Source organism: Falco peregrinus, chromosome 5, assembly GCF_023634155.1.
Source record: "Falco peregrinus isolate bFalPer1 chromosome 5, bFalPer1.pri, whole genome shotgun sequence".
Lineage (NCBI taxonomy): Eukaryota > Metazoa > Chordata > Aves > Falconiformes > Falconidae > Falco > Falco peregrinus.
This window is the reverse complement of record NC_073725.1, coordinates 41,124,171-41,142,476: the sequence shown is the minus strand read 5'-3', so window position 1 is coordinate 41,142,476 and position 18,306 is coordinate 41,124,171. Positions and strand designations below refer to the sequence as shown.

At 37.4% G+C, this 18,306-nt stretch overlaps 1 protein-coding gene across 1 annotated transcript; it reads left to right on the top strand.

The window, feature by feature from the left end:
- Window positions 1-52: 52 nt before the first annotated feature.
- Window positions 53-16,493, top strand: DBF4 (DBF4 zinc finger). The gene is given in 14 exon segments (XM_055806022.1): window positions 53-200; window positions 370-462; window positions 2,708-2,886; window positions 4,766-4,960; window positions 6,151-6,201; window positions 6,772-6,841; window positions 6,994-7,070; window positions 8,590-8,620; window positions 8,897-8,939; window positions 10,717-10,848; window positions 13,154-13,268; window positions 14,098-14,222; window positions 15,394-16,255; window positions 16,257-16,493. Coding segments are annotated over 13 exon segments (2,064 nt in total). The 5' UTR covers window positions 53-200; window positions 370-416; the 3' UTR covers window positions 16,395-16,493.
- Window positions 16,494-18,306: the final 1,813 nt, after the last annotated feature.

Genomic DNA, 18,306 nt, shown 5'->3' with positions numbered 1-18,306 from the left:
CCCTCCCTCCCCCCGCCTCCCCGCCGCGGCCCGGCATCCCTCAGCCCGCCCCCGGCGCGCGGCCCTAGCCAGCCCGCCCTCTCCCGCGTGCGCGCGCGCGGGGGCCGACCGTTGGCGAGGCGCGGCCCGCAGCGGGGCAGCGGCCGCCGCTGGGTGCTCGGCGCGTGGAGGCGCGAGGCCTCGCGCTGGCGGGAAGCCGGGTGAGGCGGCGCGGCACCGGCGGGGACACGCTCCGGCTCCCGCTTCGGCGGCTGCGGCGGAGAGGGCCGGGGGCGCGGGTGGCCGGGCTGCGGCGGGAGGGGCGGGCTTGGAGCCGCTGGGGGAGGCGGGCTGGCGTGGGGAGCTTAGCGGCTCTGCTGCCCCCCGCAGGTGTGCCGGCGGGTGGAGAGGAGAGGAGGATGTGACTTCGCGGGAAGATGAAACCGAGCGCTGTGGAGACCACCGCCAAGGGAGCGCCTCCCCGTAAGCGGCGGGTCGCTGGGGGTGACCGGGGAGGGGGCGGGGGGAGCTGGTGCGCCCTGGCTCGGAGCTCGGGGTGGGGGGTTCCAGTCTGTTCCAAAGCCGGCGGGATCGCTTTCAGCGGCCGCCGCCGCCGCCTTCCCGGCTCTCGTGAGATGCCGGCGGCCCGCCGGGTGCTGGGCTGGGGCTGGTGGGTGAGAGCTCTTTGCGCCGGCTTTGTTAGTGGCGGACAGTCGAAACCACCTTTGCGTGGTTTGAGGAATTAAACGTAAAAGCGTGTACCTGAAAAGGCAGCTGGCGGACTTGCTGTCTGCTGCAAGCTGCTGGCAGTGCAGAGAAGCCAGGAGCAGAGCTGAAATGCGCTAGGCCGCTGCGCCGCCGGGCAGCTCTCTGCCGGTACCGGGGTGGGCCCGGGGTATTAAACCGCAGTCGCTTTGTGAGGGAGACTCTTCACTGTTACTGCGGTACTGCTGACTCGCTCCGATCTTTTTTATTATCCCTAAGAAGTTTAATATGTATTTTCCAATCGTAACTCCAGTATTTAGTGTGTTAGTTTTTGAGCTGGCCTGGCCATCACGTGTGTGTGCTGGATATAATACCATATTCGATCCCTGGTCATGTTCGGAATTTCACTTGCACACGTGCAATCAATCTTCTCTGTTCAGATTCTGAATCAGTTAACACTATCCTAAGATTCCCCATTTCCCTATTTCTCTAATTATACAAATCTGACTGCTGTTCCTGCTTCACTTATGTGTGTGTTCGGAATCCTGCAGCCTGAGTAGTGGTTCTGCTCCCTCTCCCATCTAAGACCATTTCAGGGAGGGACTGTTTTGCATGTTGGTTTTTTGTCTCCAGAAGAGGCCTGCTCACTGCCTGTAGCAGCTCTCATTGTTTCTTCTGAGCTTCTCCAGAAGAGAAGCAGCTAGAAGTAGGGCATCAGGCAGTGGGGAAGAAAAGACAGTGTAAAACTAATGATGTGCAAATCTTGGGTGGTCCTCTGTCATTGTAAATGGATTCCTGTGGAAGTATGTATGAACAGAGAAGGTACAATTACTGTCACCTAATAATGTTCAGGTTTTCAGCTGTGTTTAGCTACAGGGACTTCATGGGTTGTGTGTTGCTTCTGTGGATTTAGGACCCCTCAAAGTATTCCTCTTTCTTGTACTTGTGCAGCCTCCCCTAGAAATTACATCTTCATGTCAACAGTATTCTTTGGCAGCAAGCTACACAGGGTTGCCCTGTTGCACAGAGAATCAACTCCTGTTTTTCATTTTGTAGCTGACTCCCATACCTCTTCTACTGGAATAGGCTGTTTAGCCATTCTGTGTTCTTGATTTTGTATATCTGTATTATTCCTCTAAATCTCTTTTGCAGGTTGTATTTAAGCTATGGCTGAGTACTGCATTTATGAAGTGGCATAAAAAGTTTACCCATTCTATTTTCTGTTTCTTAGCAATTTCTTTTTTTTTTTTTCTTTTCTGATTGCTGCTCAATATTGGGCTGATGTTCTTGTAGAACTTTACCACACTCCAAGATCTCCTGGAGAAGTGAGACTTATTTCTCACTCAGACTGAATTTTTTTTATTTGCTTATTAAAATGTCTAGCCTAACAGTTAGGTCACATGGATAGCTCTGCATTGAGCATCAGGAAAGTTCATCAGCACAGTTTAATTGCTGTATGTGGTTTCTTAGTTTTAGAGTAAAATACACTGGGACAGAAAGAGTGTTCATAACTAGAAAAGTTTAGTTTTCCTGCGTCTCTGGTAGATGCTCAAAATTCAGATAAATAGTAGGATCTAGGTCTTGTATTCTTTGCTGTTTCAGTTACTTTTGACTGTTTTTTGTTATGGTGAGTCTATATTAATCCTTTCTGTTTCAGATGAATGAGATTCTGTTCTAAAATAGTGTTCTTCTCAGTGACTGTGCAAGTAGCGTATGTAGTGTAGTAGATCGCAAATACTTGCCAGATGGGTGAGAAAATTGATGGTATTGTATAGCAACTGAAATAAAAAGTCCATTTTAGGATGTGATTTTAAGAAGACACCTTTAAGGGTTATATGTAGTATTATTATTAATGATATACTGGTTTTGACGTGTTTAGCATACAGCTATTTTTTCCAAATCCTATATTGCATGGAAGATTGCCCTGCCATATCCATAACTTAGGAATTTTCCTTTTTAAAAAGTAAAAACCAAACACAGTTCATAAAACACAGTTCTTTTAAATTCCCTTTTCTTTTTGCAGCAAATGGAATGCAAGCAAAACCAGAAAAGATAAGATCTTCTCTGAAGAATGTGAAAAAAGATATAGGAAAACCAGAGAAATATAAATACAAGCCTCTCACTGGGAAGGTGTTTTACCTCGATATTCCATCAAATGTGATCTCTGAAAAAATAGGAAGGGACCTCAAAGAGCTAGGAGGGGTAAGTTAATGAGCAGAGACCTTTATGAAACTAGAAGAAAACTGCGCATGTGGAATGCCTTTTCCATGTTTTTTTATAACTGCATTTTAATATTATTTGTATTTTATAAGTGATGGAATTTTCTTTTATGCTTGTCTTAAGCTAATTGTTTGTATTAAACATTATGAACAAATTATTTTGGTTTTTTTGCTAGAAGCTGCTTTGCGAATTGTATCGAAAGTGTTTAATATAAATGCTTGTTTTCATTTGATTATTAATTTGCTTAAAATTTTATCCAAATTAAGTTTTATTGTTTGAAATGATTTTTTTTCCTGCTGCTTCTGACTATATTGACATGTTTACACATTACTAACAAAAGTTGCTGAACTGAACCTGAAAGAGATTAGAGGAAGTGTTTTGCATATGCTTACTAGAAGTTGGTAACTTCAGTAAGTACTTTCTGCACAGAGTATATTAATGAGTATTTTTAAATACTCTTATTTAAATAATAAATTCTGTAAGCATCTTAGTACTTCCCCCCCTAATTCTCTCTTCTGTATGGAAGAAACACTAATACAAGCAAGTGCATGCTATGTTAGTAACACTCAAGCAATGCAATTGCTTAGTCCACTTTAAAGTTGAATATTTTGAATTAGTGTTGAGGAATCTTGCCAGTTAAATGTCCTGTAACCACAGAAGCAAAAGAGATCTGCTTAAATTGCTAGATAATACTGAACGTGGCTTTGGCAATACTACTTTGACCTCAGAGCTGCACTGAGCAGTTTTATGGAATTGAAACTTGTAAATCAAGATGCTGTCTGAAATTATAGTAGAGGCAAGGAATAGCGATAATGTGGTTTCAAGTTAAATGCATCTCCTTTACATTTAGCATTAAATAAGTGCATGCTATCATCTGTCTTTCTCCCTAAACCAGAATTTTAGAAATTCATATGTGAAAGGTAAGGTTGCAAATAAAAGACTGAAAAGGAAGGTTTTCTGTTTTATTCTGAGGAGTATATGCCTACCGAGGTGTTCAACACCCTCAAGTTCAGCTGCCATGTGTGTTTTGTTGTTTCTTGTGTGGAGTGCATGCAAAAGTGCCTATGTCCCCATTTCTGTAAAAGGTACATAAAGCGGAATTGGAAGGCACAATTTCAAGCTTGCTGCCTGTATGATTTGTGCTTTCCATACTGATTAGTAGAGAAGAGGAAAACACTTTTAAGCTACATAAACTGGCTAGAAGTAACAAGGTAGATAGAGCTGATAATCACACAACGGTTGGTAGTAAAAGACTGAAGGAGCAAAGTGGAAGAGAATAAGCACAGCAAAACCACATATTCTAAGATTTCCATATTCAGCAAGACAAAAATCTACCTAAGTCTTCTACCTTTTTGAGAAGTATTACGAATACTGTAGGTGTGAAACGTAACTAACCTGAAGTTTTAATTGTTCTACTGGTTCTAAACTCAGTAAATTCATAGCTGCTTGCAAACTCTTAAGTTACATTTATATAAATGTGCCTTTAAGTTTGGCTGAGCAATTCTGTGTAATTTCTGTTGCATATATAAACTCTGATTTAGCTTGAATTCTTCTGTTATTTCTCAATGCAGTGTTTGAATTTTTCCATTTGAAAAGTGTTACAGGTAGATAGTTCAAAGAATGACAATAATCAAAACAGAGCTTGATAAAGATTACAAGATTAAAAAATTGAAATTGGAATTTGTGACTAGGACTACAGCTCAATTGTAATAGTCATCCAGATCTTTAGAAAATATCTTCTCATTAATTCAATGGTTTTTAACTATTCTAGAAGCTTTGTCACTTTAAAGTATGCAATATAAAATTGAGTTACTGATTTATTGTCTTGAACTAATTATTTGCTTTATATCTTTATATTTAGAGAGTGGAGAGTTTCCTTAGTAAAGATATCAGCTATCTGGTGTCTAATAAAAAGGAGGCAAAATTTGCACCATCTCTTGGTCAGATTTCTCCTGTTCCTAGCCCAGAATCTGCACATAATGGAGGAAATAGTTCACCTCATCCTAGCAACCGAAAAGATCGACATGACAGAAGTTCATTTAAGATAGGAGATACCGTAAGTTTCTTAATAATAGAACTGCAAATCAGTACAACCTGTGGGATATACTCTTATTTTTTTCCTATTTTGTTTCCTGAAGATGGCAATATATTCCTTGGGTGAATAAGGTGGTTTTAAACATTTATTTTTTTTAACAGGTCAAACATACTTTTAAACTAGTTCAGGCTAACTTGTTAAACCTAACTAACTTAAACTAATTAAGCAGTTTCAAAAAGTAATTAAAAAAGGAGCCTTTTCTGCAAATAAGCAGACTACACTAAAATCTGTTGTAATATAGTACATCTGACACAATTAAACATTGACATTGTTATGTTTGACAACTGAATCAATTATGGGTAGGCTTGCGGTGTCATCCAGTGAATGGTTCCTGTCTCTTTAGCAACACAGCCTATTAAAATCTGGCTGCTGTGATGCTGTTACTGCAGGTATCTACAGAAGCACTTTTTGATAGTAGTCCAAGGAAATAATTAAAATTGAACATTATGAATATTAAGTTTTTCTGAGCTCTTTCTTAGAGGATCATGTTAATTGCAATAGTTAATATTTGAATTCATGCAGGTTTACGTGAAGTTTCTTACATGGGCAAGTCTTACGCCCTTTCAAAATACAGTTAGAAACTATTAGCTGTACTAAATACACAGTGCTTATTTAGGAAGTTGACTGTAAGCCAGTCTGTGGGATGGTTTTAGTGTTACATTGGTGAGATCACCTGATTTTGGAAATAGCCTGGATAGGTAAAGACATGCTCATTATGAATAAATGGCATACAGTACAAAAGGAGATGCACTGGTGAGGGAAAAGATGGGGATAAGACCGAGGCTATGATTATATTCATGACTGTTAGCTTAATCTGGCACAGGTCTAGCTGGTGAAAACTCATGGTTTGCTGTGTGCCGCTGGCTGCTTGTTCTTACCATCTGTGTTGTTCCAGCACTAACACTGCTTCAGCCATGCAGTGACCTTCTTTGGCTGAAAATAAGCACTTGTTCTTTTTTTTGACTCTTTTTTTTCTTCCCCCAGACTGTATCAACCGTAATCCTGTGAGGAAGATGTGAATTAATGAAAAATAGCAGTACAGTGAACAAAAGGAGATTATCATAGCTGAAATATATTTGTTAGCAAGTTGTAAATTGTCTTTTTTGAAATGAGTTCTTACCTGTTAAAAATGTGTTTCTGTTTTAATATAGGTAGGTATGAGCAGAGGAAAATCCTTAGTTGAAAAAGCAATCAAAGAGCAGGTAAGCCAAGTAATTAACGAATTTGTGCTTGAGAAACTTCAGGTTTGCTCTTCTGGAAAACAAGCAGTAGTAACAGTGATCTTGGGGTTCTAAGAGAGAAGTCCCTCATGGAATGCACAGGCAGAAGTGAAGGGATTGTCCTAAGTAAAACTGTTAGGTCATGCTTTCTGGGTGCTTCCTTAAGAGTTGAAAGTCTGTAGAGTCTTACGACTAGTATTATCATCTAGCTAGCATGTATATATATGTGTGTGTATATATATATATATAAAATAGCTAATGTTTGAGAAGTGTTCTTGAAGTTAAAGTGAATGTATAAATTCACTGTCTTAAAAATCTTTCTACAAAATGTGACAATAGAGAACAGTTTTGGCTTTTTGAAAGGTTAAATACAATCTTTTGATAGTGAAGTGCTGTGACACAGAGGAGAAGTCAGTTGAGGAGAGCAGTAGTCCTTTGGCAAGAAGCAAATCATCTGCACTTTGATCTCAGCTTTTCAAGTACATGTTGTAATTATTTGACATAATCAACTATATATTGTTTAACATTACTAATATAATTTATTGTTTGCAGGACTTAATCCCCTCTGGTAGTATACTGTCCAATGCTTTGAATTGGGGAGTGAAGATACTTCATATTGATGGTAAATGTTGTTGTTTGATGAAGCCTAACCTGAACTTGCAATGTTCTTTTAATTATTTTGTTGAAATCAAAATTCAAAATACTAAAAATGACATATTACTTCAAGCATACAAAATAAACTCAGCTGAGTATAATTCTCCCTCTTTTTGCCAGATGTTAAAAATTACATTGAACAAAAGAAAAAGGAGCTCTACCTAATCAAAAGAGCAGGCTGTTCTTTTAAAGATGTGGTAAGTGGCTCTTTGCCATTTGTGAAAATGCAGTTTGTTTCATTAACTGAGAAAACACAGGTGTACAAAATACACTGCAAGGCTGTGAGCCTTACAGATTTTTTTTTTTAATAAAGTCTTGCTCATGTTCAGTTTTTCCCAGACCAGTGTGTTGTATGAATTAATTTCAAAAACATTTGAAAAATAGCAGTATTATTAACAAATAAATCCCATAGTAGCATTGATTAAATAATGTGTAGACCTTTACTCTTGCAAAGGATATCTAAGAATCAGAAGTACCCAACTGTCTGCAACTTCCATTCTGCCAGCTTCAAAAATAATAAGTAATAAATTTGTAGTTTGGTTTTAGTATAATGTAGATTGTGGTTAAATTCCCTTGTATAATTTTCCCTATGACACAGTGTTTAGAAACCCTTCCCTTTTGATGGACCATTTTGAAGAAACACAGTTACATTTCCTGAAGAAACTTGTGTAGAGAATCTGTCAGTTGCTCAAGTCAGCATCTTTTCATTCCTAGTCTTTTAAAAGAAGTAGCATAAAGTATCTTTGAGCTATTCTGCCAATAATGCAGTCAGCATGTGAAAATCTTGATTTCTCCAGATTTCAGTGTCCCACTATCATACACTAAAACTTTTAGCTGTTTGTGTGCTCTGTCTGCACTTGCTTTGTAATATAAATTAAACATGTAAAGTTGTACAATTATCTAGTCCAGGTGGGGATCTGTGATAAGTAAATGGAAACATACCATCTAGTGTATGTTACGGGTTTTTTTGGAATGCAATATTGACTGATTATTGAGGCCACATGAAATCTCCTGCTAGATCATCTGTGTATCAGTGTTTATGGATAGAAGGGTGTGTGTGTGTTTGCAAGTAGTCTAAGATACAAGTTTGTACCTTTACCAGAACCAATTACAGCTAAATGCTGATACTTGAATGTAAACTTTACTCTTTTCTGAAAACAAAATACTCCTTTTAATTTTAATCTTAATTGCTTTAAAAAACAAAACAAAACACAAAACCAACCTGTGTGAATACTTTCAAATGAGTAGATTTGTTTTAATTGGAAGATGTTTCTGTCTGCAGTTTTTGGTGGCAGTTTACAGCTTTAGTTAGCTAGCATTTGTGAAGTGTTGTAAAAATGTTAACTGTATTTAAGAATCAGCTTTCAACCATGGCATGATATTTTGGGGGAGGAGAGAGGGTAAGGGTATAAATTTACCTTTGTGTGGTTTTCATTTGATTTTGGGTTTAGGAAAAATAAATGTCTCAAGAAGAACACTTTGTGTGTGTGTGGGGTGTAAAAATATATATATGTGTATTTGGGAAACATGTCACCATACTTCTGAAGTACTAATGAGCTTAGTTTCCTGGAAAATTCATTGTGACACTGTATGAAGTCATGATTAACACAGGCAGACCCTTGTAACTTAATTAGCTACAGCTAAATCTTTGAGTCAAGTGCAGAATAATATTCACAGAAATTTTATGCCTTCTCCTTTTTTTTTTTTTTTCAATAGGGGAAACAAATTGCTGCTCAAAAGTCAAGAAGTAAGTATTTCAGAATTTGTAGAGGTTTCTGTTTCGCTTTATTTTCTGAATGCTTAAAAATGTACTGCAGTTCTCATCTGTTCAAGTGTGCTGCTGCGTTCTAGTTTGTATGTTGAAGGAAAGCATGTAGAAAAACTATTGAAATCAAGAGTTTGTCAAAACATGTAGATAACAAGTTCTAAAATAATGTCTGTTCAGTTACTCCGCTACTGGAGCAGCTTGCTGAATGAAGAAAAGTATTTCTCTCAATTCCTTTTTCTTCCCCCCGTTGAGCAGGTAGACTGAAAAATCCATTTGTCAAGGTGGAAGACAGAAGTTGGTAAGTGTTGTCTTCATGCATCAGTAATATGGTTCTCAAACAGTTAGTAAGCCTTAAGGAAGTAGCCTTCAGATTTCAGTTCCCTTTTGGCTTCCTGACTTTAGATGCCAGCCATACTGTCCTGTTATTGTAAGACAGAATTTTCATGTCTGCATGCTCTGCATAGCTATTTGTGTTTAGCCACTGAATGAGATTGAGCAAGTAGTAGTATGGTAGGGAACATTTACGATAGGTAACAGAAGTGAAAAGTTAGTATGCATCTCCAGTTTGTAGATCATGAGAGTGGGTTTCTTTGGGTTACGTTCTGCCAAGAGCCATATGAATCAAAAGGAAACGTGGAAGCTTTGAACCTTGACATCTTTTCTTAGATCCATATCCTCTAGACCAAAACACCAGTTAAACTTTGTGCTAAATTCCAGTCCTGTAGTCTCAACTCAATAAAATTCATCTCCTGCAGAGATTGTTTAGGTGTAAGGAAAGGGAAGTTGTTATAGTTAAAATCATCCCTTGATTTAGGTTTATTTTCCTGTGCAATCATTTCTTTTTTTAAAAAAACCGAAATTATTTCAATATCCGCAGTAGCATGAAATCTGATACTTTCAGCCTTTAAAATTTTCATATCTTTCTGGTCCTGTAATCAATCAGACCTGGTTGTGTAAGGAGGTACCAGTTTGCCAGAAGTGAGAGAAGAATGAATTATAAAAAATGTGCAGTTCTGCACAGCATATTCTGTACTTTACATTCTGAACTAACTTCTGCTTTATGATGATCTTCATAAGCTCCAAATTCTTTGACCTGATTTCTTTGACACTTTCCTAAATTAAAAGAGAGATCTAAACCTGGTCTTATACTGTGAGCTGGTGTAGTAGGCATGAGGGGCATGAGAATAGGGGGAGAACTGGACAATCACAGTTCTAAGTACAAGAAATTGGTATATAAATATGTATGAGTTTGACTTCTGAATATAGCTGGGTACTAAACATCTGAAACACTTTTAAATGTTTATGTAACTTAATGTTTTTTAAATGTTTATGCAATGTAAGTAACAGTTTGGAAGCAGAACAAGATGCTTAGCTGTCCCTATTATGTTTTTCCAGACTTGCTCTTTTTCTTCCGCCTGGGTAGCTTGTAACAGCAATGTGGGGAAAAAAAATCAGACTGAACTCTGCCATCAGCATTTTGGTCACATGGTTCAGTATGTGAATTTTGGCATGTCCTATTTTAAACATTTTTAATATATTCAGATCACTGGTACAGTTGCTAGTTCTGAGTGCAGTGGTGTACAGGAGAATTACCTTTCTAGAAAATGAAAAGGTCAGATTTTATATTTTGAATGATGTATTGATTAAAATTTTTCAAAAAGGGAAAATGGTAAAATGGGAAAAAAATAATGCATTGGATGTTGGGAACTGCTGTAGCTACTTCCACAGGAACACAGTTGCACAATCATCCAAATTGTTAGTTTTATTGGTTACCCAACTCTCAAGTTGGGTAGACATAGATAGGCAAGTAAATAGGCACGAAAGCCATACCCCAGGGAATATGTGACACCTATGGAAACTCAAGGCAAATCTATTTTGAGAAAGTATCAAGTTTATAGGAAAGAAGGAATTACTTGTTCTAGGATATTTATCTGCTTAGCATTCTATGTACATTAAGAGAAATACTTCTTTTCAATATTTTTGACCTGATTGTAATTTGTGCTGTTAACTCCTTTTTTTTTCATTTCTGATGGTTCTAATGCATTGCTGATGGTTTCAATGTTTTTCTAATACAGCCACTACCGACCATTTTATCTGCAGTTACCCAGTTTTCCAGTTCTGAACTACTGTGTCCCAAAACCATATAGTCCATTTGAGGTGGATAGGAAGCATCCTGCTGGTCAAAAGCAAACTCAGTCTAAGCAAAGGTTTGTTGAAAACTTGTAATTGAGGAGTGGATAGAGGAGAGGGTGGTTCTCTAAATTAATCCTAAGTAATTGTTTCCTAAAATAAGTGCTCTGCTTCTAATTTTGTGTGATATTTAATACTAATAGCCATGTCTGAGCTGATGTGTTTGCCACACTGTAGCTGTTCGTGTCTGTCTATCTTTCTGTCCCCTCTTTACCTGTCTTTAGTCCTTTTTTTGGACATACAGATGCGTACATCCAAAAATGTGGCCTTGTCCTTTCAGTGTGGGTCAGCATAAGATATTTTTTTCCTTTCTGGCACTGGTTTCTTCTTTGTCCTCATCTTGGATGTCATCCAGTAAGTATTTGACAGGAAGTGGATTACTAAGTCATCTTTTGATACTTTTTGGTATAATGCTAAAGTAGGCAGAAAAAAAAAAAATAAACCAGTGACTCACAGTGCAAAATCATTGTTGATAAAAAGTGCATGTTGTTGATAAAGTCTAATTCATAGAAATTAGACTCTGCAAATATGGCTTCAACTCTTCAGAGATGAAAAGTGGATGCCAGCTGCCTAGTAGAATTGCAGTTGGTCTTACAGCAAGTGTTTATATGATAGATTTTGGTATTCAGGGTCTATTTGAGCACTCCAGGTGCAGTTAGAACTTTCAGTAAATCAATTTTACTATTTGAAACTACTTAGGGGAGTCTTAATTATCTGGTTTTTGGTGAATCACGCTATTGTTTTGAATTTCCTCTACCTAGCATATCTGGAGTATTAATGATTCTTTCATTGATTTCTAAAATTGATTCACATGAGAGGCTAAAGATATTTAGGTGAAAGTAAGCTTTGCTGTATGTGGAACTTTGAAGTGTTAAAAAAAGGGAGGAGAATATTCCTTTCGTTTATATGGATACAAGGAATATGATACATTAAAAAATTCACGAGTTACGTTTGAATAAATATTCCTATTTAATTTTTCAGGCTGGCACATGCCAAAGAGGGATTTAGGTGAGAGATTTTTTCATATTCTGCACGTAAATGTGAGGTATGTCAGTTTCAGGAGAGAGCAGGGGGGAGTGCTCACTTGTTTTATTTTATCTGGGAGAAAACCATGTTGAGGTGAAGTTGTCAGTTCTGCTTGGTTCTGTGTTGGGTAAGACCTGTAGATGTTACTCAATCTTCAGATGCTGAATTCTGTTGCTTATATCCTGCTTTACTTGTTTGTTGTGATTTTTACAGTGGTAAAGAGGGAAGGTGGAAAGGCTGGTGTAATAGGTGCCACCTAACTGTGTACGTTTACTGTCCTGTGGAACCCAGCAAATGCTGGGGCAGGCATTACCAACTTAAGATTTATTGATTGAAAGCAGTATACCCTTACTATGCCGAGCAATACACTGCTACGCTTTGTAAGTTAGATTTTGAGGACAGGTTTTTTTGACGTAAAGTCCTGAGCTTACATCTCTGCAGATGCTTGGTAAAGTCTGTCAGAATGATTTTTGGCTAGACAGGGAGATGGCACTATTCCTCTGGAGTAAAAGGGAAGTAGACACTGGTTTTGCTTTAGCACTAGTTGATCATCTTTAGGTGGTTTAATAGTGAATTGCAGGAAACAGTAGCTCTCCCCAGATGAGGACTTTGAAGGTTGTGGAGCAGCTATTGAAAACCTCTTCATGTTCTAATCTCCAGGAACAACTTTAGGTTCATTTCCTCATATTTCCACTTAGCCCGTGCCTATAAAAACAGGTCAAAACAGCATTTGGTCAGCATATTCAAAACCTGCCTATAACCAACAAATGTGACTGTTCTTTACTTTTACAGAAGAATGAGAGGTCATCTGTTAGACCAGGTGGTTTTGCTGCATGTTTTATTGGCATCAGAAATACTGACAGTGGATGCAATGTTAGAAGACTTTCCTTTTTTTTTTCTGGTTTGATTTTATCAAGTCTTTTCTTTTATCAGCTATGCCCAGAGATTTCCATATGTCCTTTGATTTGTCAAGTGAGGGTTTTTTGGTTAGCAATTTTGCATTATTTACTCTGAGTCAGTGATAGTAGTACATCTGTACTAACCTGTATGTTTTATGCTTACGTAGAGTTCTACAGGGTCTGGCTGTCTTTTTGCAGTAAATAATTTTCTTTTTTTTTATCAATATGTAATTTTTCTCTGTTTTTCCTAAGCATTGATTAACAATGTAAATAATTTGAGGGTAAATAAAGCTTTTGCTATTTTTTTTAAGTGAATAAGAATGAACGTACTGTGAGAGGCAAGTATAGAGCTCAGCTCCATATTTGATACTCATTAATATATCTTTTCTATTAACAGAAACAAAATAAATAGTGAGAAGGACTGTGGAACTCCTGTTCAGCTCCCTCAGAAGGACAAAAAAAAGAGAGGTTATTGTGAATGTTGTGGGAAGAAATATGACGATCTGCAAATAGTATGTGAAATGTCAAGTATATGCTTTGATACAGTTATTAAAGAAATTTCTCCACCCTAGGCATCCTGTAGTGGAGCCTCAGGAAGAATCTTAGTTTATTTGGCACAGTGGAAAGATGCAGCTTGAGCTGGATGCCTCTGGAGAGGGACCCTGAATAAAGAAATCCCTGGGCAATTATACCCTTACAGTCTTAGGTTTTCCTGCCCCTCGTGTGACGGTTCAGTCCAATAATAATATTAAGGTCTCGGGTCTCCTTGTTCTTCAGTGGGTCTTGTCATTGTGTCTCAGCAGACTGTTTCTTCCCTTATCTCTGAGGTGGCAGCTTCTGCTGATGGGGGGTAGTGGCCTTTCTTGATTCCTTATCTCCTGGCGCAAACCAGCTCTGGGCCTCCTTTTACTTAAATAGGCAGTTTCAGTGTATTAGGTGAAAGTTCACAGCTTGTGGCCTAAGGCTTCAGCAAATTTAGCTACTAATGCTAAGCAGTTAATTCCAGCTGGTTTCAGTCCAGTATTCCTTAACAGCAGTCATATTTCTTAAGTGTGGTATCAACAGTGGTTTCTACTTGCTAGTTTAATGTATTGTGTATCTTAAAAGATTTTTCTGAATATATCTCCTAAAAAAGCAGCAAGTGGGTATTTTTTTCGCTTGTAGGTTTTAATTCTTGATTGCTGCTTCATTGTATGATACCTGAAGGCACTAAGTAGTTCATGTCTCAGAGACACTGGTAATAAATGAATGATATTTACTTACTGCTCTATATTGTACTGATGACTTGTATATTTATATCTGTAGTATTAGATTTGTTTTCTGTTTTTTCTTTAATTCCAGCATCTTGAAAGTGAACAGCACCAAAATTTTGCGCACAGCACACAGTACCAAGTTGTTGATGACATAATCTCAAATTTTGTTTATGAGTTTGTTGAATACAAAGATGATGCCAAAAAAATGAGAAGGTAAGTTACATGTTCTAAAATTTAAATACTCTTGAGTTAAAACATTGAACATAAAGATACTTTGTTCTGAAATTGTGGATTTGGTACAGAATAAATTAATATTTTTTGCTCTGAAATCACTGAAATTTGCAATGCAGTTGTATCTGGGAATTCAGTTCTATAAAGCAGAAATTAGAAGTGCAGATGGCATCACAGGAAAATGAGAGTGAAAGGAATTGCCAAAATTTGTCCTGCCTATCTTTCTGCCTCAGAAAAGCAAGATCTGCTGTACTAAAATATTGGTGACAGGAGGACAGCAATGTCTGGACATCTTGCTCTACAAACTTTGTTGTCATTCTTAGTGGCCTAAGAACAGCAGATGGTAGCCTCCTCAGTCAGAATGACCTTACCAGTGGAAAAACTTTTCCTAGTCTAATCTAGGTCTTCCAATCTATACTAAGCTCTCATGGCTTCTGTCCTGTCTGTGCTGGACAAAGAAAGCAGATTTTCCTTTCTTCATAGCTCAAAAGCTTAAATGGGAGAGAAAGACACGTTTTATGTCTTGGACTGTAGGCATCAGTATCTTCATTACTTGAAACAGTAACTCAATTCAAGATTGCTCTGATTTTTTGGAAATTATTTGGAAGATAAGGAATAAGTATTTTTTTTAAAAAAAAAAAAGACAAAGATATTCTTAGTGACATCAAAGGAAACGCAAAGAGTCATGCAACTGCTAGCCTAATGAAGGCAGGCCTTTATTCCTTTTGTGATTTAAAAGTACTCAAGAGTGGTTAGGTTTGAAATACTGTGTCAAGAAAATCATATAACTATGCTAATTTTGTATGTATATATCATAGAATATTTGTAAGTATTTGTAGAAATTTTGCATTATGCTCATTAACTTTTGTTCTGTATACTACTGTGAAATTTTACTGAAATAATAGACTACTTTGTGTATTTTTAAAACAATTTTATGAGTTGCAGAAATTAATAAGAGAACATCAAATTCAAATATAAGGTGCTCTGTTCCTGTAGAAATAATGTGTTGCTACCCTAAATATATCTTCCCTTTAAAGTAAAAGCAAAAATTGCTTTGTCAGTTCAGTTGATTTTCTAGAATCACTTGCATATGGAATTGTTACCCATGTTTTTTTGAAGTGTTCGTTACTGATTTTAAACAATTTAATTGTAGGTCAAAATGTAGTACAGGATGTTTTTCTTCTATTACTGGAAAGATAACTAGACCGGATGAGCTGAAAGAACAACTGAAAAAGCAACGCATTTCATTGAAAAGTTACTTGTGGAAGGATACAGCAATGAGGGCGCTCAAACTGGATCACCAGCCTGCAGAAGTACAACTGAATTCTGTACCAATACCTACCCCTGTTTCTGGATCTGTCTGTTCAGTTCTTCATTGCCATCTGTCACAACCTTCAGAACTAAAAAGGAAGATCAGAAATAATGATGAAAATATTGAAACTGATTGCTCCTGTGCTGCAAACTTAAGAGAAAATGTGGTATCATCAAATTTCTTACAGCCACCCCCTCAGAAGGATAACAATGCATGCATGGAGAACTTGCCTCAAGCTTATGATCCATTCAGTAAAGAAATACTGGAACCAGAAGTAAATAAAAAGAATTTACAGTGTTTTCAGGAAGGCATGTGTACTTTATATTCTCAGACTCCAGTTACAGATTTTAGTGATAAAAACCTATCACAGCCAAAACGAAAATTAAATAATGCAGTAGTTCTACCAGCAAAGTGTTTGAAAAAAACAGATGCCAATCCTACGTTTGTCAAGAAGCATCGTGATTTATGTGATAATCATCAACAGATGCAGCACATTGTAGTTCTGGAGGCTGAGGTATCTGATACTGCTGTAAACAAAGAACTTAATGAATTGTCTGCCAGCTCTGCACACAGTTCACCGCCTGGAAAGCTGCACAGAAAAGTAAAGCTTTACTTGGGAAGAAACAAAAGAGAACTCCGGAAACAGGATATGGAGTTATGCTTAAAGTATACAGATGGACTGTCTGTTTCCGAAGACAAGTTCTTGTAGCTCACCAGTGCAGGCCCTACCAGTATCATTTCAGACAAGTGAAAGAAACTCAGAATTTGGAGGTTTTTCAGGTTACACTGTAAACATCAACTGGCATGAAAGCTATGTGGGGAGGGCAGAATATAAATGTTAGGTGGTTATTATTTTCCTCTTCATCCCCATTTGCTGGATTTTAATGCTGCTTTATTTAATATAATGATTTTTCAAATAAACTTGCAAATTTAAGATTTTATTCTTGGAGACTTTAATCGTTGTATTATATGTACAGATGGTTTGGCTTTCAGGTTTTTTTAATGCAAAAACTTCTGTATATGTAAGTATGAAAAATAAAACTAAGGTGTTTTGTTTGGTTTTCTTAAAAGGTACTGCTTTATCACAGCTAGTAAAAGGCTCTGACTGCAAATTTGGGGGTAAATTAATTGCCAGGCAAAATGAGTAAGTGTGATGTAGCTGCATTTGGATGGAATAATTTTCTAAAATCATTTATTATGGTACATTCTAAATAACCACATTATAAATAACTGGATGTTCCATTGTAAATAAGGCAGTCTGTTACTTATGGACTACTGATGTTTTTGAGATTTGGTTGGTTCCCTTCCCATTCCTTCTGCTGCTGCTTTATTAGAGAATGCAAAACAAGATGTATGTAATCACAAAGAAATAGTATTAGGAAAGCATGTTATTTTTTTGCCTGCTCTGACATAATTTATTATTAGACTAAAACTAGCTGTGTTTTGTATTTCATCCAATAGGAAAGCAGTAATGAATACTTTTATTTTTCTTTTTTTTTAAAAAACAAACACAAAAGCAACATAGCAACAACGACAAAAAAACAAGCAATGGGTTTCTGATTGACTCTAGTAACTTGTTTAGTTTGGGGGTTTTTTTCTTTCAGAGTGACCAGTTGGTCTGACTAGCTTACAGGCACAGTGACAGACACAAGTGAGAACAGAGAAAGATTTGAAGTACTGACAAAGTTTTCCCAGAGCTGATGTCTTTCAGAACTTCTGTACTTGTAAATCAGTGCAGGGCATGGGTATGGAATTACAGGAGGTAATTGCAAAGCTTTATTAGTAAATGTAAGTGCCTTAAGGTCATGTAAGAGTTTTAAACCAGCAGAAAATATTCCTTGCTTTTTGCATAACTTGTTTGCATTTTTATCTGTTGCCCATTTAATATTTGCAAACTTACTCTGTCAGTGTTAAAATGCTTTCAGTCATTGCATACTGTTGTCTATCCTTAGAGGATATTTTCTACAAGGAGTAGGTAAAGCTTGGTGTGCAGGAATGGGTGAAGAAAATGATACCAAATTACTATCCTTTAAAGAACATATGAATTGTAAGCTTAATGATGAAAGTAGCTGCCTAGGCTGTTGCTGTCACCCTGAAGGTGACATTCCTTATTCCACTGTTCCTGTACTTGTCTGTAGAGTCTGGTAAGAACTGCTTTTGGTCACTCTGTCTTACTGGTCACTTCTGGCTTGATTTATAGTTTCTTCTGGTCTGGATTCACATAAGAAAATTCTATAGAAAGCCATTACAGAAATGAGCAAAATTAACATTTTAAAAAGGAGTTGATCTTGAATATATGTATCCATAGATATTTTTTGCCTGTATTTTACCAATATATAGTGTTTAAGGCATGAGGCTTTAAAGTAGAACATTGAAGCAATTATTTTGTTCTTCATTTTGAGTGATGCTTTAGTGATAAAAGGATTGCAGTCTGATTTGGTGAATGCAATCGTATTTTAGGAACAAGTGTTCATTTTTCTTGAGAATGTTTTTGGTTGGTTGGCATTTGGGTGAGGGTGGGGTTTTTTGTTTTTGGGGTTTTTTTTTGCTTTTGATTCAGTACTAAAGTTTTAAGCAAAACTTGCATTTTTTTCGCCTAACATCACAATAATCTGTCAGTACGTACCTGTTGCAGACATCTCCCTCGTCCCACCCAGAGACGCGTATTTTTCTTGGTGTGGTGGCCTCCATCCGACTGGAATGTATATGCGTGGCTATTTGTATATATAAAAAATACTACAGTACTTAAGGGGA